General features: G+C 42.7%; 1 protein-coding gene across 1 annotated transcript; it reads left to right on the top strand.

Moving 5' to 3' along the window:
* The first annotated feature begins 1,726 nt into the window (after positions 1–1,726).
* PPIL1 (peptidylprolyl isomerase like 1) lies at positions 1,727–22,654 on the top strand. The gene is made up of 4 exons (XM_065886211.1): positions 1,727–1,788; positions 4,275–4,429; positions 21,135–21,203; positions 21,745–22,654. The coding sequence occupies exons 1-4, from the start codon at positions 1,733–1,735 to the stop codon at positions 21,963–21,965; spliced, it is 501 nt and encodes a 166-aa protein (XP_065742283.1). The 5' UTR covers positions 1,727–1,732; the 3' UTR covers positions 21,966–22,654.

Here is a 22,654-nt window from a genome sequence, read left to right as displayed (position 1 = left end):
CCTGTACCTCAGTTTAAAGAAAAATTTTTTTAAATCTTTGGCTGCGTTGGGTCTTCATTGCTGCATACGGGCTTTCTCTAGTTGCGGCAAGAGGGGGCTACTCTTTGTTGCGGTGCGCAGGCTTCTCATTGCTGTGGCTTCTCTTGTTGTGGAGCACGGGCTCTAGGCGCAGGGGTTTCAGTAGTTGTGGCATGTGGGCTTAGTTGCTCTGTGGCATGTGGGATCTTCACAGACGAGGGATCGAACCCATGTCCCCTGCATTGGCAGGCGGATTCTTAACCACTGTGCCAGCAGGGAAGTCCCTGTACCTCAGTTTTTAAAAAATTTCAGAAATAGCAGAAGTAAAACACTGGATCACCGGAATAGTAGTAAAAGTTTATTGCACACACACACAATCACACACACACACATACACACAACAGTTTGCAAACTGGGGCACTCAGAACATGGAAAGAGGCTCAAAGGTATATTTTTATAAAGCAGCTTATACAGTGAGGAGGCAGTGGTTGTTTATTCTTCACAGTGGTTGGTTATACTATTAAGAGTTTTCCTAGTGATAGGGAATGGGTTAAAAGTGGTTACCTCACATTAATTTTGGGGAAGTTTAAGTTTCGTTTATGATTTTCAGAGGCATTAACAAGAAATGGCCCAAGTTAAGTTTTGCTTGTTTTACAGAATAAGCTAAATTAAGTTTTACTTGTATGACTAATCTGATTTGTCTGCTCAGGGAATTTCCAAGTCTGGGCTCCATTTGTGTTTGATTTTTAACAATGTGAAATTACACAATAGTCCTTAGCTGGATGCCAGGCACAAAGTAAGCATTCATTTAGCCATCATTATTAAGTGGTGTACAAAGCATTTACTATATGTTTATTTACCCCATTTCTTTTTTGTCCTCCCTCCAAACCTTGTCTCATTGCCTCTACTTTGCTTCTCTTTGATCCTGAGCAAACTCTAACAACCTTGGGGCATCATCTATCCCAGCCACAGCCACTCTAAGCCTTGCTCTAGCCCTGATCTATTTGATCTTCATTCTCCTGTCTCTCCCTTTCCTTATCTCTCATTTTCTTCCCTGTCCTTCCCTCTCCCCTCTCTCCAGACTCTGCCTTTGGAGTCTAGAAGCTCTGATTTGCTGTATGGCTATGGACAAATAAGTCATTTAATTGCTGAGTCTGTTTTCACATCTGAAAAATGGGAATAACAACATCTACTTTATATGATTGTTTTGCGCAGTAGATTATAATGTTCAAGTGCTCTGTAAATATACAGCGCCTTACAAGCGTTAGTTACTGGCGTCTCTCATCTCTATTCCCTTCCACTCTTCCTCTCCTTAGACTGTGGGACTTAGTGAATTCTTCCAAATGAAAGGTTAGGATTTAACGCCAATAGAAGTGCAGATTTGCTGGTTGGTCACGCCTTCCACGCCTAAAAGAACCAATCAGAGCGTCCGGAGAGTGGCGCGGCCTCTCTCCACTTGGAGGCCACCTTTTATAGAGCTTGCACTTTTCTCCGTCCTTGCGGACAGCTTGCTTTCGCCTTGCACCCCGGATTCTCGTCCTTGGAGGTGGGGGTCCTTCCCCTTCCTCGTCTCAAGCACCCAAATTTTGGCATCGCTAGAGGTGAATGGCGGGAACCGGAAGTGTGTGCAGCGGCGGCGGGTACCCGGCGAATCGGGTCCCAGGCGAATCGCCGGAAGTAACAATTGCTACGGGAAGTTTCCGCCAGCTTCGCTATGGCGGCGATCCCTCCAGACTCCTGGCAGCCGCCCAACGTATACTTGGAGACCAGGTGAGGGTCTGGCCTCTGGGCCTGGGCTGGCGGAGGCGACGCGGAGCCCAGGCTTAGCCGCGGGGCTGGGTTCCCGGCGCGCTCCTTCGGGAGGCCGACCTCCTCGTGGAGCCGCGGTCGTGGGGGCGGCCACTGCCCGCGTCCGAGCTCCGCACCGACTCGCGCTGAGACTTTAGCGACAGAGGCCCGATTGCCTTCCTCTCACCCCTCCGTTCATTCATCCTTTCATTCAACTAACGTGTATTGAATCTACAGGCCGGGGACGTAGGATCTGAGGGTCAGAGGTGGATAAAACACAGCCTTGCCTTTAGAAGCTTACAGTATAGTGAAGGAGACAGATTTGTAAATATTAAGGTTGTAAGTAGCACAGTTGTATAAACAGATTTTTAGGAGAACACAGGAAGAAGCACATTTATTCTCTCCTATCAAAGAGTGATAATACTGAGCACAAACAGCTAGTGCCATGCCCCTGATATGTAGCATCACATTTAGTTTAATCCTCTTAGCAACTCAGATCATGTAGGTACAATTCCAGCTTCTCTCCAGTTTTAGCAGGAGAAATGTCAAAATTTGCATTGTAAATGGCTTGATTAAACACATGTAGCTAGTAAGTAGGGGAACCTCATTTGGAGCCTGGTCTGTCTGCCTCACGTGCTAGGTTCTTTAGCCCCATTCATTCCATTGCCTCCTTGGAAAAAGTTAAAAGTGATCTTTCCAAAGTAGGACAAATAACCTAAAGTAACTTCTTACTACTACAACAGTATAAAATTGAAATTCTGTAGTCTGACCTTCATCCTGGCCTTTCCCTACCTCTCTCCCTACATCTGCTGTTCTCACATCAGCAGCCAAGGTCCAGCCATCGTCTTTCCATTTTTCTATTCTTGCCCATGCTGCTTTTCCATCAGAGCACAGTTCTCTCAGATGCTGTTCTTGCCCCTTGGCCATTTTCCCCACCTTCTTAATGAGAAAATTCTACTTTTTCTGGCCTCAACTTGAAAGTATGTTATTTCTGAATTCACCTGTTAGTTTTTTAAATTACAACATAAATCAAAATTTAAATCCAAGCAGTTGTAGAAGTCTATAGAATAAGAAGTGAAAGCAACTCTTCTCTGTAAAAACACCATTAGTAGTTTGTTGGATGACCATCCAGATCTTTTTCTCTGTACACATAGGCATCTCTTTTATGTTCTATTTTTAAACAATAATAAGATTGTATGATCATATTATATATATATATTTTTTCTGTAATTTGCTTTTCTTTCACACACTAGTACATGCAGCCTTCCGTAGTATGGATATTTCATAATTTAGTCATTCCCTCTTTGAAGACTTAAATTGCTTCTCATATTTTTTTTGTTAGGACAAATAACTGGCATAAACATCCTTGCACATATTGTATTCTTAAGCATTTTTGTAAGTTTCTCCATAGAATAGAAACTTAGAAGTTGAAATTGCTGTCAAAAGGTATGCACATTTCAAACTTGTATAGGTATTTTCTGATTGCCATTCCAAAAAGTTATTCCCTGTATTTTACAAATATCCACCAGAATGTTGCTCTGTGAGAGGAAAAGCACTTAGAACTGTATCTTGCACAGAGTAGTTGTTAATCCGTGTTGAATGTTAGGAGTGTGAAGGATGAATTGCCAGTAGAAAGGCTTTTAGAAAGCTATGTTCTAGCACATAGTACATCTATTAACAGAGTGCTTACGCTGTGCTTGGCACTGGTATTCAGGCTATACAGAGTTGACTCAGTTCACACATTCTTGGAGCTTAAAGTCTAGGTGAGTGATGAAATGGAGGGGAAGGCACCTGTCCTAAGTCTTACTTCTTCCTTTTCCTTAGCACTACTTCTAGGGGAAAAGCACTCATCACATTGGACAGGTATAAAGCTTTGAAGTAATCAGATTTTGCCTTTGTTGTACCCTTCCTAAATATACACAAACTGTACCTTTTTTTTCCCATTAAATTTTTTAATGAATAGGTAGTAATTTACATAGCTCTAAACTACAAAAGCTTAAAAAAGATATTCACTGAAAACCTTCCTGTCTCCCGTTTACCCACTTTCCACCCCCACCCAGAAACTTATATATGTATAAATAAATTTGAATTCCCAATTTTTTAATGTCCAACTTAAAAAAAATTACAGATTAAGTGTAAGATTTTTTTCCCCTAATTCAGGGGTTGGTTATATTGGTTTCCAATGATCAGTGATTTCTTGTATACAACGTGTTAGAATTTTTAGTTGTCCATGGTTATTTTGCTTAAAAGAAGTACCAGAAGCTCCTGCATGTTTTACTCAAAGGAGGTATCTGTGTTTATGTTATTTGCATTGTGTTGTTTTCCTTTGCTGAGCATGAAATCTGATATTTATCATAATTTCATGATTTATAAGCTTGAAAAGGAAGAGTCATGGAGCAGTCCCATAACGTTTCTGTCTGCTGTGACCTTGTTCTTGACTGGAGCTCTACTGTCCTCTCCCTCTGCAGCATGGGGATCATCGTGCTGGAGCTGTACTGGAAGCACGCTCCAAAGACTTGTAAGAACTTTGCTGAATTGGCTCGTCGAGGTTACTACAATGGCACCAAATTCCACAGAATCATCAAAGACTTTATGATCCAGGGAGGTGACCCAACAGGGACAGGTACAGTTAAGTCAACGTTAGTTTCTGAAGCCTCATGCTGTTATAACTGAGTAGAAGGTAGCCAGGGCTCTCTTCCACATACCAGGGACTGGGTTAGTTGATTCTGGTGACTACTTCTGCCCTTGCTAGCACACCCCCTTCCCCAAACACACACCAGTGGAATTGACCAGAAACCAATCTTGACTCCCGGACTTTATAGAGCTTCTCATAACTTTCGTGTATTGCTTACTAAGAGCAAATAATGTTTGCCTGAATTATAGTAATGCATAGAGTAGTCTGGATAATCAGGAGTAAAGAAGGACATTTTCAGTGTTTTGAGGAAAAGAAAACAGTGGGTTCTTAGATTGATTCATTCATTTAACAAATACTGAGCACCTGCCTTGTGTCGTATATTTTTCTGAGCTCTGGGATATGGCTGTGCCTAGAGAAAAAAAAAACAAACAAAACTTCCTGCTCTCAATAAAGCAGGAAAAGGACGTGGGGATGGGATTTTAGTAGAAAGGTCAGGGAAGTCCTGTCTGAAAGATGTGATTGGAACAGAGATCTGAAGGAAGTGAAGGAATGAACCTTGTGACTGAGAGAAGAATATTCCCATGGAGGGAAGAGTAGACCCAGAGGCTGTGAGTCAGGAGCCTAGATAGGAGATCATGTAGGACCTTGTAGGGCATAGTAGAGACTTTGGGTTTTATTCTGAATAAGATGGGAGCCATTAGAAGGTTTTGAGGAAAGGAGTGACATGATCTGACTTATTCTTTAAAAAGATCACTCTGGGAATTCCCTGGCGGTCCAGTGGTTAGGGGTCTGTGCTTCCACTGCAGGGGGCACGGGTTCGATCGCTGGTCGTCAGGGAACTAAGATCCCACATGCTGTGTGGCACAGCCAAAAAAAAAAAGGTCACTCTGACTGCTGTTTGGAGAATAGATGATGTGGGGCAAGAGTGAGAGCTGGGAACCAGTTGGAAAGCTGCTGTAGTCATCCAGTCTAGATATATGTGGTTGGACTAGCCTAATAGTATAGACGGTGGTGAGAAGTGACTGGATTCAGGTTATGTTTTGATAGAAATGGAGCCAGTGGGATTTGCTGAGCTTGGAAGCTGGGAAGGACAGGTGTGTGAGAAAGAGGTGGTCAAGGATGACTTCAAGGGTTTTAACTGGAGTTAAGTGAAATGTGAAGGTGGAGAGAGGAGCACGTTTGGAGGGGGAACATCAAAAATTTGGTTTTGGTTCTGGACACACTATGTTTGAAATGCTTGTCAGATCTTCTGGTGGAAATGTTGATTAATGGGATATGAGTGTGGAGTTCATGGAAAGGTTGGGGATGGAGGTATGAATTTGGGAGTTATCATTGTTGAGTTAGGATTTATTAGTGAAATTGGTAGATGCCAACATTTATAAGTTTCAAGGGCCCTTGCTTCCCAGTCTGCATTTTCTCTCTGCTAATTCCAATACCTGCTCTTTTGCCTTTAAATAAGCTTGGTTCTTTCTGTGGCAGTTTTTTCTCAGTCTTTTTCTTCCTTGTCATTCTCAGTTGTCCTTTATCCTTTATGATGAAGAGGCATTCTAGTTTTTCAATATATATGGACGCATTTCAAAATATAGAATATAGAGGAAAGTAGAAAAAAGAATGGAAAAATCACTCATAAGAGGGAATTTCCTTGTGGTCCAGTGGTTAGGACTCTCTGGTTGGGGAGCTAAGATCCTGCAAGCCATGCGGCGTGGCCAAAAAAGAAAAGAAAAGGAAAAAAAAATCACTCATAAGTTTAGCTCCTAAAAATTCCTAACCACCATTAGCTATTCCCCCAATGTCCCACCTCTCAGAAATGATGAACGTTAACTTTTGGCAGCCATTATTCTAGACATCTTTCATTTCAGATACCTAGTTAAAAGGATGGATAACTAGCTAGATGGAAATAATTTCAAGAGAATAGGCTATGTCATGCATGCTATTGTTTTTAAAACAAAAAGTATTTTATTTAATTTTGTATATACTTAACAGAAAAATTGACTTCCTGCTATGAAAGATGAGACAGTTAGTACTTAAATTTCTACCCATTCCTATTGTTTAGGGAAAACTTAGTTTTACTTGCTTCCTATGTTGGGAAAAACTCAGTTCTTCCCTCCTGGGTTTTTCCTTTACTTTTATATGGTCGCACAGAACACTTCACTGACACTTCTGGTCACCAAATGTATGGAATTTTTTCCCCACAACAAGCAGTTCCCTGTGACACCAGCTGTGTTTGATTAATTTGCTAGAGCAGGTGAGAGAACTCAGGGAAACCTAAGTGCTTACTTACATTTACCAGTTTATTAAAGGATATTGTAAGGGATACAGATGAACAGAGATGCTTCAGGTGAGGTGTGGGAAGGTGCTGAGAATGGGAAATTCTGTCCCCATGGAGTTGGGGTGCATCATCCTCCCAGGGTGGATGTGTTCGTCTGCTTTGAAACTCTATAAACCCTGTACTATTGGGATTTTATGGAGGCTTCCTCATGTAGGCATGATCAATTATTAGCTCCATTTCTAGCCTTTCTCCCCTCCTTCCCTCTCTGGAGAAGTGGGTGGGGCAGGCACTGAAAATTCCAAGCTTCTAATCATGACTTGGTCTTTCTGGTGACCAGCCCCCATCCAGGATTCCACCCAGAGTCACCTCATTAGAACAAAAGATGGTCCTAGTGCTCTAATCACTTAGGAATTTATAAGGGTTTCAGGAGCCTGACCCTATCCCCTGTGTCAGGGATAGGGTCAAAGACCAAATATTAGAACAAGAGATGCTCCTGGTGTTCTTACCACTTAGGAATTTACAAAGGTTTTAGAGGCTCTGTATATATAGGTACATCTTTTTTTCTATTATCTCACACCTGTCCTCCCTCCCTTGCTCCCACTTTTTTGTTGTTAGTTTTATTTTTCCTTATCAGAGTTTCCAGCATTTTCCATTCTGCACCCGTGAGTCCCTCAGTTACAGTGTGGGTTCTACATTTCAGAGGGTTCAGTGCTCACCACTAGGCTTTTCTATTCACAAGTGGTAGAAGGCAGAATTTATTGTCGAGTGGTTTTTATTGCAAGGGCTGGAGGGTGTTATATTTTCAAACTCAATCATGTTTGAGAATTTCTGCCAGTTAGGCTTATAGTTGAAAAAGATCATGGGGCTTCCCTGGTGGAGCAGTGGTTGAGAGTCCGCCTGCCGATGCAGGGGACACGGGTTCATGCCCTGGTCTGGGAAGATCCCACATGCCACGGAGCGGCTGGGCCCGTGAGCCATGGCTGCTGAGCCTGCGCGTCCGGAGCCTGTGCTCCACGGCGGGAGAGGCCACAACAGTGAGAGGCCCGCGTACCACAAAAAAAAAAAAAAAAAAAAGATCATGACTTATTTACTGTTCTTGGGCCAGACTAATTCTCTCAGATCGTTTTAGACAATTTTGCTCCATTGCCTTCTGGTTTTGAACATGGCTCTGGAGAATACTGAGGCCAGATTTACTCCTTTCTTCAGTTCAGGGAAATTTTTAAATTTGTATTTCTGAATATTTTCTCTGTTACACTTACTGGATTTTATGTTTCAGGAAACTAGTTATTCCTTATTTCATTGCCTTTGCCTTCCATATCTGTCACATTTCTCCTGAGTAAGTGAGATGATATTTTTCTATTTTTTCCTGCATCCACTGAAATAATCTCAGACCTTTACTCTTTGCCTTATTCAGTTTTGAGCCCTGTTTATTCTGTTCTTTACTGCTCTAATTTATTTATTAGAGCTGTCTTAGTGTCATTTGGCTCTCAGTCTGTTTTCTCAGCTCTGCAATCTTTTCACCTTATTCTGTTGATTTGTTATCTTGTCTTTGAGCTCTTGTTTTCTTGGATTCTTATTTTTGTTGAAGCATCTGTAGCTGAGACAACCATGGAGAAGCCCTTCTTGGATTATATTTTCTCCCTTCTTTTTTTTTTTTTTTTTTTTTTTCCGGTACGCAGGCCTCTCACTGTTGTGGCCTCTCCCGTTGCGGAGCACAGGCTCCGGACGCGCAGGCTCAGCGGCCATGGCTCACAGGCCCAGCTGCTCTGCAGCATGTGGGATCTTCCTGGACCGGGGCGCACGAACCCGTGTCCCCTGCATCGGCAGGTGGACTCTCAACCACTGTGCCACCAGGGAAGCCCATATTTTCTCCCTTCTTTCTCTCCTTCCATTTGTTGTGTATGTTTGCATAGTCTCTGTGCCATTTCTTGTTGTCACATCCATGCTTAACATCGGAACCTGCATTGACCTTATCTTTTATTTGCTTGGGTACAGTGTAAGTGGATTCTCTTTGTCACTCTTCCTACCTTTGTGGGACCAGTCATCTTCCCCATCCCAAATGCTAGGTTGCTTTCTTTCCATTTTATTCTAGCCTGCTGAGGGTGTGGGAGAGAACACCAGCTCAGCCCACAGTGAGCCCCTGTGGGAGGGCTGTTCTGTTCTATCTTCCCAGACTCCATGCCGGTGGTGTCCCTCTACCCCCACCCCAGGCCCTGGGTAGCCCCTGGGTACAGCTGTAGCAGAGGAAAAAGAGGCCTCATACCTTTTTTTCGTTTTCAGCTGGGTTTCTATAACAGAAGACATATTAGCGAGAGAAAATCATACAAATTTATTTAATATAAGTTCTGCATGACATTTCCTTTATAGGGAAATGAAGACCTGAAGAAGGGGTTACCTTGAGCGTTTTTAGGCTAGGTTTGATAAAGAGTGGAAAGTTGTGGGAAAATGTGAGCGGACAAGGGGTATGAGTATAAGCTCAGTGTAGTAAACTAGGGGAGACTTAGCAAGGCTTGTTCATTCAGATTCCTCTTGGGTGTCCCTCTTTCATGAAAGTAGGGATGTTCCTTTCCTCCAGGTATATGGAGGGAACCTCTCATTTGAGAGTCTTATGACCCACTTCAGAGGAATGTCAGAAAGTCCTTCCTGCACCTGCTGTTTCTCACATTCCTTCAACTTGAAATACTCATTATGCCAGGGTGCCTAATTTTGGAGTAGCATGTCCTGATCCCTGTCATGGCCCTGTGTTCCTCCACGTGACTAAGGTGGTCGTTGCTATTATCCTGACCTGCCACTCCTGAGCGCCTGTGGTGTGTGGGCTTCTGTCTTCAAGGGCTTCTTAACTTCTTCAGGGTTGTTCACCCACTCCCCTTGTTGGCTTCTCAAAATTGGAGGGTATTTGTGAGAATTCTCTGGGTGACACTCCTCCTTTCCTGATTACTACTTATCAGGAGTGCAGGCAGAAGGATCTCTTATTTCTTTCCCTGACTGACTCTTTTCAGAATCTTTGGAATAAGTTTGTCTCCCTTTTCTTATTTGGTTGTTGCTGATGAATTTTTGGCTTTGAAAGAAAGTGAATTTTTTGTGTTTGCTTCATCAGTTATTGGGGAAGGCTGAGTCTAATTCTGCTTCAGTCCACTTTCTTTATCTGAAAATGTCCTGTCAACACTTTGTTGTACTTCTCTCCTGTCTTCTTCCTCTTTCTTGTTGTTATGAGATAAAATTTTAATTCATAACACCAGTGAACTGAGAGTTCTTGATTAGTGTACAAGAATTGGAAGTGACTCAGATGTGAGTGCTCTTGTCAGAGCTTCCCTGTATTTCTGTAATTAGTTTGCAATCCTTCATAATGTCACATTTCCATGAGGTAATTTTAATGAAATTGAATCACTCAAAAGATTTCCAAATAATTGCGTCCAGCTTCAAGTATAGTGAGCCTGTTGGCAGGCTTATGGTGGAAGGCAAACAGGAGTTAGGCCCTCCTGGGTCACTAGTGTGGACTGCTGGCTGACTAGGTAACATAATTTTTGCTGAACATCTCAGATGACCAGCATGTGGCATTCTGGGCTCTTCAGCAGGTCGATGTAGCTTTTCTATCCCCGATGTATCCTTTCTGTCCCTCAGTCTGGCTCCTCTGGAACTATACTTTCCATGTCTTTCTTTCTTTCTTTTTTTATTTTTTTAATTAATTAATTTATTTTTGGCCGCATTGGGTCTTCGTTGCTGCGTGCAGGCTTTTCTAGTTGTGGTGAACAGGGGCTACTCTTCACTGTGGTATGTGGGTTTCTCATTGTGGTGGCTTCTCTTGTTGTGGAGCACAGGCTCTAGGCGCGAGGGCTTCAGTAGTTGTGGCTCGTGGGCTCTAGAGCACGGGCTCAGTAGTTGTGGCACACGGGCTTAGTTGCTCCGTGGCATGTGGGATCTTCCCAGACCAGGGATCGAACCCGTGTCCCCTGTATTGGCAGGTGGATTCTTAACCACTGTGCCACCAGGGAAGTCCTCCAGGGTCTTTCTGATACACCTTTGCCAGATGTTTTCTCAATTCAGATGTCTTTGACCTCCTGCTTCATTTTAAACCATTTTTCTTCTTTTAAATTTCCTTTATTGTAATAACTCTATGCTGGATCTTCTCTTAGCCCTCTGAATGTCTTTTCTCTGTTTTCTACTAACTTCTTCTCTTTATCCTCTTCCTATAAGACATGGCATCCTATCAAGCTCTTCCTTTCACGTTTCCAGCTCTGCACTTAGCCTCACAGTGCTCACCAGCTGCCGTGATTACAGTGATTAATTATGTGCTGATTATGCTGTGTGCCACTCTCACTCTGATTTCATCTCACCTCTTAGTAGCTCCAGGAACACCTGAAATTTAACGTGTTGAACAGCAAGCTCTTGTTAATTTTATTCATTTGATGAATATTTGCTAAGAATCTGTGGGGTATCCTGTACTATTCTAAGGCCTGTGAGGAGTATTTAAGCATTAGAAGCCAAGGCATTTTTCTCTTCTTTGCAGAGAACCCTGCCCTGCCAAGAAGACAGTGTATTCATTATAAGAAACAACTAGAAAGTAATAATATGATAAATATGCAAATGCATGGTGGTATGCTATGGATTATGTATAGAACATTTGTTGGAATAATTCATAATGAGAGAAAAAGTACAGTGGAATGGGGTTACAATGGGATGGAGTAATATTTTGAGGTGGGCCTTGAAGGAAATGTAGAATTTTAACTTTTGAGAGGACAGGGAAGGGCATTTTATTGATAGATTTAGGAAGAAGAGTGAATACAGAATGGAGGCACAAGTGACACACCTGTAGGGTGTGAAGGAGAACCCACCACCCCAGGTGTCGCGTCTCATGCTGGACTGGCTCTGTGACATGACCCAGCCACCTCTCCACGCCCAGGACAGATGCATAAAATGTGATTTCTAAGACCCCCGAACTGCATGCTTAGGGGAGAGTAAGGGAGGAGCAGTTTGGGGCAGAGTACACAGAGTAGTAGGAGACAGCATGGGGGTTAAGATCGGGCCAGTTCATGGAGACTCCCAGATGGGAGTTCAGATTTGAATTAGCATCATTCGGGGACCATATGGGACTCTTGATTAGAAAAATGTATGAGGACATTTAATCCAGCCGTGATATACGGCAAGTAGTATAGTGTGGGGGTGAACAGAGGGTCGTGGAGCCCGCTGGGCTTGGGGTTGAATCTTGGCTTCACACGAACACTTACTAAGTGTTATGTTAGACAACTTATATGACCTTGCTGAGCCTTCTTATATATAAATGGGGAGTGTGGTTATTTGTACCTCATGAGGATTGTTGTGAGTAGTAAACGAGCAGATGTTTATAAAATGGTTAGCACAGGTTCAACACAAAATAGGAGCTCAAAAAAGTATGGGTGTTTATTATTTATTTTGGTTGTTAATTCATGTAACAAATGTCTGTTGGACTCCAGGCATTATTCTAAGAGCTGGGGATACAATAATGAATGAGAAAGCCCTCATGGAACTCTCATTCTGGTGGGAGAGGCAGTGAACAAATAAGTACGTAGTACACTGTCAGGTTGTACATGACAAATGATATGGAAAAAATGATGTACAAGGGGTTAGAGCAGGGATTCTCAGCCTTGGCAGTACTGACATTTTAAGCTGGATAATTCTTTGTTGTGGGGGCCGTCCTGTGTATTGTAGAATGTTCAGCTGCATCCCTGACCTCTACTCCCTAGGTGCCAGTAGAAGTCCTCGGTGTGACAGCCAAAAATGTCTCCATGCATTGTTCAGTGTCCCCAGGGGGCAGAGTCACCCCTGGTTGAGAACCACTGGGATAATGAGGGAGGTGCTACTGTGGATAGTGTGATTAGGGAAGACCTCTCTGATAAGAAGGAATTTGAGCAGAGCTCTGGATAAAATAAAGTAATGAACCATGAGAATGTCAGGGACAAGGACAATCCAGAGGGAATGGCAGTCAGAGGTCTTAGAACCAGAATGTGCTCTGCAAGAAGCAGCACAGAGGCCACTGTGGCTGGAGCAGGTGAGTGAGGGGGAGAGTGGCAGGAGGTATCAGAGAACCAGATCATGGAAAGTCTTGTAAGTTGTGATGAAGACTTTGGACTTTGTCTGAAGTGTGATGAAATGTCACTGGAGGATTTTGAGCAGAGGACTGCCATGATGAGACTTGTTTTAAAAGGATCCCCTGACTTCCACATGCAGAATAGACTGGTGTGGAAAGCAGGAGGCAAGGCCGGAAGCAGGGAGATGAATTAGAAACTTTCATTGTTGTCAAAGCTAAAGCTTATAGTTTGCACTGTGGTGATAGGGGTTCTGTTGGTTCTGGTCCTCTGGGAAGCACATGCCAAGACAGAGTGAGAAATCCGAGATTTAATGGGGTAACACTTGTGAAAGGTAAAGGGGGAAGGGAGCAAGTGTTGGAAGGAGAAGTCTTCACATATCAGTGCAGGTCTAACTTCTGTAAAAGGAGAGAGGGAAGTGGAGAAGGAGCCAGTAGAGGAAAATGAAGAGCTGCCAGTAAGGTGGGATTTCAAGAAAGGTGACATCAACTGTCCGATGCTGCTGTTGGATCAGGCAAGGTGAGGCCTGAGGATTGACCAGTGGTTTTAATGACAATGTAGTGGTTCTGATGACCTTGACAAGAGCAGTTTCAGGGAAGTGGTGAGGGCAAACATCTGAATGGAGAGCGTTCAAGAGGCTGGAGAAGAAGTGGGATGGGTTTTTTCTGGAAATTGATGAAGAGAAATGGGGAGATACTTGGAAGACAGTGTTGTTGTCGTTTTTCCAAAATGTGAAATAGTAATACCATGTCTTTATGCTGATAGGAGTGATCTATCAGAAAGAAAAACTGATACAGGAGAAGGGAAAATTGTACCTGCAAAGTTCCTTAAAGGTGAATGGGATTGATTAGTATGTGGTGGTGGGATAGTCATTTGAACAATTTATTTATACAGTGTATTAATAATGGATGAAGCAAGGTAAATGGGTAGAGATGTAGGAAGGAAAGTGGATTTGGTGATGAGAACATGTGAAAGCTTTCTTCCTTTTTCTCAGTGAAATAAGAAGCAAAGTTATCCACAAAGAGCAAGGAGCAGAGGGGGAATGGTGGAGGTTTGAAGACAGAGGAACTGGCGTAAACTTGGGCAGACTGCCTTCCAAGGTGGACTGTTGGTCACAACCTACAGTCGTCTCTCAAAGAAAATTCTCAGATTATCTCAGTTAAAGGAGGCTCATCATCACTGATACTACTGTGTTTGCTTCATGTTATATACTACATGGTTTCCATGCATTGTCTTATTTAATTCTTATAACAGTCCTATGAGACATAAGTGCTACTACTGTTCCTATTTTTTGAACAAGGAAACTGGGGCTTAGAGAGGGTAAGTATATTGCTTAAGGTTACACAGCTAGTAAGTGGTGGAGTGGGAACCGAAATCCAGATCTCTCTGACCCCAAAGGCAAGTGAGGAAAAGAGGACTCTATCTTAAGAGCTAAAGCTTCTTGGAGAACTGTAGTATTGTTTGCTGTGTTAGATCTGGTATCTGGCATTTGCCCTGGTAATCCAATAGTAGCTCCACTAGTCAGTTCACCCTTCCTACTGTTACTAACAAAGTGATTGTATCAATTTGGGATGCTTCTGGCTGCAAGTAACAGAAAACTCAACCACAGAGGCTTAAACAAAGAGAGCTTTTGTTTTTCTCACATAACACAATGTCTGGAGGTAAGCAGTTGCAGGCACTGGTTCATCTGCCCAGCAGAGTTGTCAGGAACCCAGCCTTGCTGTGTCCTTCCACTCCATCATTCTCAGTGTGTTGGCCTTTGGTCTCAAACTTGTCTTATGGTTGCCAGGTGGCTGCTGCTGCTCCTGACATCACCTCTGCTTTCAAAGAAGGAAGATGAGGAAAGAGCTATGGGTGAAAGACAGGAGTGTGTTGTCCTTTTTTAATCAGGAAAGCTATAGCTTTCCTAGAAGCTCTACTCAGTGGCTACTGTTTATGTCAGTAAGTCAGAACTGGGTCATCTGGCAACCCCTAGCTGCAAACGGGACTGGTCAGTACCTGCCTTTTTTGTCTCTGAGGTTGAGGTAGGCCATGGAGAAGGGGTTGGAAATGCTCAGAGGATATTTGCGGTATGTGTTAGAGGCTCTCTTGCTGGAAGAGAGGCTTTGATTGGTTTGGTTAGTTGCCTTCTTGTGTCGAATGCCTCAGGCAGAGCTTTCACGTGGGCCTCCTAGTGGCTAACTGGCTGACCTGTGGCTGCTTTAGGGCTGGATATTAATCTGTGATTCCATCAGCTGTGGCATGGGAGTGGTAGGCACAGGTAGCACCAAGTATGGTAATCTTTGTGTGAGAGACCACTCTCCATGTCTTAGATGCCATTCTAGTTCATCTTGAGAGGTTTCTACGGTCAGTGAGCAGGAGAAGGAAGAAGCACATCAGAGCAGGTTTTTTGTTTTTGTTTTTTAAAGAAACAGAAAGCACAGATCATAAGGAAAAAGATTAAGGAATTTCAACTGCAAAAAATTCTTTGCATGAGAAGATCCCATTAAAAAAGTGAAAAAAGTAGGAAGATGGCGGAAGAGTAAGACGTGGAGATCACCTTCCTCCAAACATTTAGAGAAGAGCTAACACCTATCCTTCTCAAACTTTTCCAAAATATAGCAGAGGGAGGAACACTCCCAAACTCATTCTACGAGGCCACCATCACCTTGATACCAAAACCAGACAAAGATGTCACAAAGAAAGAAAACTACAGGCCAATATCACTGATGAACATAGATGCAAAAATCCTCAATAAAATACTAGCAAACAGAATCCAACAGCACGTTAAAAGGATCATACACCATGATCAAGTGGGGTTTATTCCAGGAATGCAAGGATTCTTCAATATATGCAAAACAATCAATGTGATAAACCATATTAACAAATTGAAGGAGAAAAACCATATGATCATCTCAATAGATGCAGAGAAAGCTTTCGACAAAATTTAACACACATTTATGATAAAAACCCTGCAGAAAGTAGGCATAGAGGTGAACTTTACTCAACATAATAAAGGCCATATATGACAAACCCACAGCCAACATTGTCCTCAATGGTGAAAAACTGAAAGCATTCCCGCTAAGATCAGGAACAAGACAAGGTTGCCCACTCTCACCACTCTTATTCAACATAGTTTTGGAAGTTTTAGCCACAGCAATCAGAGAAGAAAAGGAAACAAAAGGAATCCAAATCAGAAAAGAAGAAGTAAAGCTGTCACTGTTTGCAGATGACATGATACTATACATAAAGAATCCTAAAGATGCTACCAGAAAACTACTAGAACTACTAGAATGAATTTGGTAAAGTAGCAGGATACAAAATTAATGCACAGAAATCTCTGGCATTCCTATACACTAATGAAAAATCTGAAAGTGAAACAAGAAAACACTCCCATTTACCATTGCAACAAAAAGAATAAAATATCTAGGAATAAACCTACCTAAGGAGACAAAAGACCTGTGTGCAGAAAATTATAAGACACTGATGAAAGAAATTAAAGATGATACAAATAGATGGAGAGATATACCATGTTCTTGGATTGGAAGAATCAACATTGTGAAAATGACTCTACTACCCAAAGCAATCTACAGATTCAATGCAATCCCTATCAAACTACCACTGGCATTTTTGACAGAACTAGAACAAAAAATTGCACAACTTATATGGAAACACCAAAGACCCCGAATAGCCAAAGCAACCTGGAGAACGAAAAACGGAGCTGGAGGAATCAGGCTCCCTGACTTCAGACTATACTACAAAGCTACAGTAATCAAGACAGTACGGTACTGGCACCAAAACAGAAAGATAGATCAATGGAACAGGATAGAAAGCCCAGAGATAAACCCACGCACATATGGTCACCTTTTCTTTGATAAAGGAGGCAGGAATGTACAGTGGAGAAAGGACAGCCTCTTCAATAAGTGGTGCTGGGAAAACTGGACAGGTACATGTAAAAGTATGAGATTAGATCATTCCCTAACACCATACACAAAAATAAGCTCAAAATGGATTAAAGACCTAAATGTAAGTCCAGAAACTATCAAACTCTTAGAGGAAAACATAGGCAGAACACTCTATGACATAAATCACAGCAAGATCCTTTTTGACCCACCTCCTAGAGAAATGGAAATAAAAACAAAAATAAACAAATGGGACCTAATGAAACTTCAAAGCTTTGGCACAGCAAAGGAAACCATAAACAAGACCAAAAGACAACCCTCAGAATGGGAGAAAATATTTGCAAATGAAGCAACTGATAAAGGATTAATCTCCAAAATTTATAAGCAGTTCATGCAGCTCAATAACAAAAAAACGAACAACCCAATCCAAAAATGGGCAGAAGACCTGAATAGACATTTCTCCAAAGAAGATATACAGACTGCCAACAAACACATGAAAGAATGCTCAACATAATTAATCATTAGAGAAATGCAAATCAAAACTACAATGAGATATCATCTCACACCAGTCAGAATGGCCATCATCAAAAAATCTAGAAACAATAAATGCTGAAGAGGGTGTGGAGAAAAGGGAATCCTCTTGCACTGTTGGTGGGAATGTAAATTGATACAGCCACAGTGGAGAACAGTATGCAGGTTCCTTAAAAAACTACAAATAGAACTACCGAATGACCCAGCAATCCCACTACTGGGCATATACCCTGAGAAAACCATAATTCAGAAAGAGTCATGTACCAACGGAGATGGAAACAACCTAAGTGTCCATCATCGGATGAATGGATAAAGAAGATGTGGCACATATATACAATGGAATATTACTCAGCCATAGAAAGAAACGAAATTGAGCTATTTGTAATGAGGTGGATAGACCTAGAGGCTGTCATACAGAGTGAAGTAAGTCAGAAAGAGAAAGACAAATACTGTATGCTAACACATATATATGGAATTTAAGGAAAAAAAATGTCATGAAGAACCTAGGGGTAAGACAGGAATAAAGACACAGACCTACTAGAGAATGGACTTGAGGATATGGGGAGGGGGAAGGGTAAGCTGTGACAAAGCGAGAGAGAGGCATGGACATATATACACTACCAAACGTAAGGTAGATAGCTAGTGGGAAGCAGCCGCATAGCACAGGGAGATCAGCTCGGTGCTTTGTGACCACCTGGAGGGGTGGGATAGGGAGGATGGGAGGGAGGGGGACGCAAGAGGGAAGAGATATGGGAACATATGTATATGTATAACTGATTCACTTTGTTATAAAGCAGAAAAAAAAAGTGAAAAAAGTAAACTGGAAAAAAGTATTTGCAAAAGCATTAACTGACAAAGGATTAGTATCTAGAATAATCCTGCTAATAAAATATATATAAATTTTAAAATGTGAAACCACTCGGTAGAAATGTGGCTGTTGACAGGAGGGAAGCTAAATAGCCAGTAAACAGGAAATTATGCACAGTTTCAGGGAAACGCAGTTTAAAACACACAAGAGATCTGACACCTTTCAGACCGACAAACATTAGAAAAAGCCTGGCAAAAGGACCTCGAGCAGTAAGGGTAAGAGTGAGAGCACTGTGGGTGGGGTGCACATTGGGGCCACTTCTGGCAAGATAGTTGGGGAAATCTAGTAATGGTGAAATGCTGATACACTGTGAGCCTGCATATCCCCCATGAGGTATAGTCCCTGAGAGCTCCTGCACTTGTGTTTGGGAGACAGTATAAGAATGGTTATTGCAGCATGGTTTATGATAGCAAAAACATTGGAAAGATCCTAACTATCCATCGCCGTGAGAAAAGATGGTGTTGTAATCATTTAGTGGAACGAATGCTACAGAGAGCTGCATGGAACAAAATGGATGAATATCACTTACAGTGGTGACCCAAAAAAAGCTAACTGAAGAAGAATATATAGAGTATAATACCATTTATATAAACCTAAAAACATGCAAACAACAATACATTTGTTTAGGGATGCATACAATATGTAGGAGAAAAGAAAATGCACGGAAATGACAAACTCCTGGTCAGAAAGGGTAGTGGTGACCTGAGAGGAAAATGAGATCCGTCACAGCAGTTGTTAGCTCTTGGGGGAGTGGTGGAGTTGGGGTAGGGAAACAGGGTGTGTGTGCCTGGGGTCTTCGACTGGATTGGCCACACTTTATTTCTTGAGGGGAGGTTGCACAGTTGTTTGTCGTATTATTCTTTGTATCTTTTTATGTCTGAAATACTAAATACATTGAATAAATGTTTAAAGGAGAGGGCAGAAGAGTGGAAGAACTTTGAGGGCACAGAGTTTGGAAAACAGGCCTGTGCCTGTCTCCCTTGTATCTGTACTAGAGGAGGCACACAGCACGTTTTTACCACAGAGCTTCCTAATTTTTGGCTTTATATGTGATCATTGACATCTGTTGCCTGCTGTGCACCAGAGAACTCTTTAATCACTCCCTGTCCATTTCTCCACTATTCCGCATGCCCAAAGGAATGTTTTGATTGGAATTATTTGTCTTTCTGACAATTTGCTGCAAACCCTACTGAGTTGAATTAGGTTATGAAAAGATAACATATTATGATTAACTGGTGCCTTCGAGGCCCAAACTACTTGCAGTTGGTCAAACTATGCCTAGTGAGTGAAGTGGGGCTTCCATGCCCTTTCCTCTCATCTCCTTCCGATTGCTTAAGCCCCCAGGCTTTATCTGTGACTCTTGACTGGCCTATCCTGTTTGTGGTGCCATTCATATGTTCGGTTTCAGTTCCTTGAGAGTGGGGCCCTGAGGTTCTGGCAGTCCTTGGCTTGCAGAGATCACACTTCCAAGGCTCAGCCTGCAGACAGACAGTGCACTGCTGAGTTTCATCCTCATCATGCTCATTCAAGCCCTGGAGGTAGGGCTTGACCTTAGTTTGTCCCCATAGTCCTCTTTCTCCTCTCTCATCTTCAGCCCTAGCACTTCTACTAACCAACCCCCCACCCCAAGCTCAAGCAGGAACCTTGACTCTGTAGTCAGAGGGAACATACTGGTTATATAATTGCTGTTTGGAGGTATACTGGCATGTTGGAATTTTTGGAATGAATTTTTACATAGTTTGGTAGTTCAGTAATTTTCCAGAAGCATGGGTAGCCTGGGCCAGGTGGGAGGTTTCCCCAACTCTGTTAACATTCACCCCCATTCCTCTTTGCATGAGAACAGCGTTTTCTTCCTGAACCGGGGGCTGTGACAGGCTCCCTGTGATGGAGCATCCTAAAAGACACAGCAAAGGATTTTTTTTACCATGGAAACACCTTAGCAGGGCCCAGGGGCCTCTGGGGGTGGACATGGTGCTTTAACATGCTACTTTCACAGCAGGCTGTAAGAGGAAGTGAGCTCCTTGCCTCTGGCTTGTTTCCTGTCTGCCAGGCAAGCAGAGTAAGCTGATAAATCTGTTCACTTTGTTTCAGGCTGTTTTGTCTTGACTGGTCAACTTGGAGAAACCAAAGTAGTTGAACAAGACATATGGTTGACTAAATAATTTAGAGAGGTATCTCCTATTAGGACATTTTTTCCTATGGAAAAATCTTATTTAACGTATCATTTTTCTCTAACAACAAAACCTGGGTGCCCAGAACAGCAAGGGTATGCTATGGACTCTTGTGGATATATAAATAACCTGTGGTGTTGCTAGCAAATCATTCCCAATGCCATGTTTCTTCATATTCTCCTTACAGCATACTGCTTCTCCTCCCAATGAATTCTCCCTACTGTAATATTATTCTTTTCTGCCACATTGCCACTCAGCACTGTCCTTGTTTCTCCTTAAGCTAGTTATCTTTGACTTAAATGAATTTTATTTTCCTTCATCTAGGTTAAAGATGACAAATAGGTTTCAATTCTTATGCCGTATCTGATCCATTAAAAATGGCTGCCTGGATTTCTGGGTTGATAAGGATTCAGAGCCCAGTCTAAGCTCAGCAGGGAAGAGTGCTGATTGATTAGCAGTGTCTGTGATGGACATAGGGTTAGGACTTGGAGCACTCCTGTCTAAAGTACCCATAAAAATGTAAAAAATTAGGAAACCTCTTAACACATCAAACCATGAATGGTGGTTATTTGTAGATGGTTAGATTACAGGGGACTTTAATGTTCCTTTGATAATGATCTATGTTTTCTACATTTTGACAGTGAAAATGTATTACTTTCATAAGCAGGAAAAAAGCACTCAGTGTTATTTTGAAAAGAAACGTCTTACCTAACTGAAACCAGTGACTTGAATGTGCTGTGCCAATGCTCGATTCTGCTGCCGGGCTGTGTAGTTGCAGTGTACTTAGCACAGTGCTAGGCGCGCTCACTGATTGTCCTTGCCTGTACTCCAAAAGTCATTTAACCCTGGACCGTGGTTCTTGGTGTGAGGTGGAATGTGGGCTGATTGGTTTCCTGTCTTCTAACTGGCAGGTCGAGGTGGTGCATCTATCTATGGCAAGCAGTTTGAAGATGAACTTCATCCAGACTTGAAATTCACAGGTAGGTATATGACGTGTCTGGACTGGGTAGGAAGAGGGAGTGGATTTTAAAAGCTCACTCTTTTGGCTGTGATTCAAGGTGAATGCCTGACACCGTGGCCTGGTGCCATGTAGCTGCCCAGCTGCAGAGCCACAGAGAGCGCTGGCGGATTAGAGAAAGCGGCCTCAAGAGTCCTGAGCGATTCAGAGTGCCGATCTGAGTGATCTTGATTCTAACTACTTGTTGAATGTTGCTGTTATAAGCTTCCTCAAAGAAGCAGTTGACCTTCTTGAATTTTTGAGGGGAATTGAGAACATGGTCCAGAGTTTAGCAGGGATCATCATGGATAGAGGCTAGGGAATAGGTGAAGACAAGGAAGATGAGGCCATCGGGTAGTGCAGTTTTTAGCGCTTGTGCAAGGGCAGAGAGCCTGCCCTGAGGGGAAGGTTGTCTGGTCGGGTGGTTGGTCTGGCTTCTTTTTATCCCTAGGCTGGTGTTGCAGATCCAGGCTGGAGCTATGGGGGTTATTCATACTCTTTCCTCTCTTCCTTTTTCCCGCCAGGGGCTGGAATTCTCGCAATGGCCAATGCCGGGCCAGACACCAACGGCAGCCAGTTCTTTGTGACCCTGGCTCCCACTCAGTGGCTTGACGGCAAGCACACCATTTTTGGCCGTGTGTGCCAGGGTATAGGAATGGTGAATCGAGTAGGAATGGTGGAAACAAACTCCCAGGACCGTCCTGTGGACGATGTGAAGATCATTAAGGCATACCCTTCTGGGTAGACTTGCTGCACTCTTGGGCACGCCCAGGTCTTCTGAGATGGCCCCAGTGAACCAGTTTCCAGATGACCTAGAATGACACGTAACTCTAAACTGCATTTTGGTCTTGCAAATCTGAGGTGCTGAGGAGGCCTGGGGTCTTGGGTGAGTTAGAGATGGAAGTGTATTTTAATAGGATGCTTCTTTTCTCTTCCCCAGTGCCTGTGTTAACAGAGCATTTGCAGAAATGCCCATGCGTGATTGTTCACAGGTTACTGCTCACTGCAAATGACCCATACTGCTCCTTCTTGTGTGTATCTGCTCTATACACTTGGAACGAAATGAAGGCAACTCTGTCATTTCGCAGTGCCTAACCAGCCTCTTCTTGCAGAAATTTATATTCTGGGCTACACTGCAGTCTTTGGTGGCTGACAGCTGTAGAATTCAAAACCAAGTAGTGTCTATCAGCCTTCTTAACTGTGTGCACCCCCTATTTCAGTCTCTTGCCTTTGTTCTTCCAGGGATTGTATGCATCTCTATATATATTTTGCCTCTCAAAACCAGAACATCAACACTGCTGTTTCCGACACTTAGACATCCCACGCAAAGCCACATTGAATTTTTGCCAAGTGAAAAATGCATCCAACAATCAAGTTTCTAAGAATGTGTCAAGTGGGGAATGATAATGTGTAATAATTGAGAAATTAATTTAT

The sequence above is a fragment of the Phocoena phocoena genome, chromosome 10, assembly GCF_963924675.1.
Source record: "Phocoena phocoena chromosome 10, mPhoPho1.1, whole genome shotgun sequence".
Taxonomy (NCBI): Eukaryota; Metazoa; Chordata; class Mammalia; order Artiodactyla; family Phocoenidae; genus Phocoena; species Phocoena phocoena.
The sequence above is the reverse complement of the archived record's forward strand: the minus strand, read 5'-3'. Positions and strand labels throughout refer to the sequence as shown.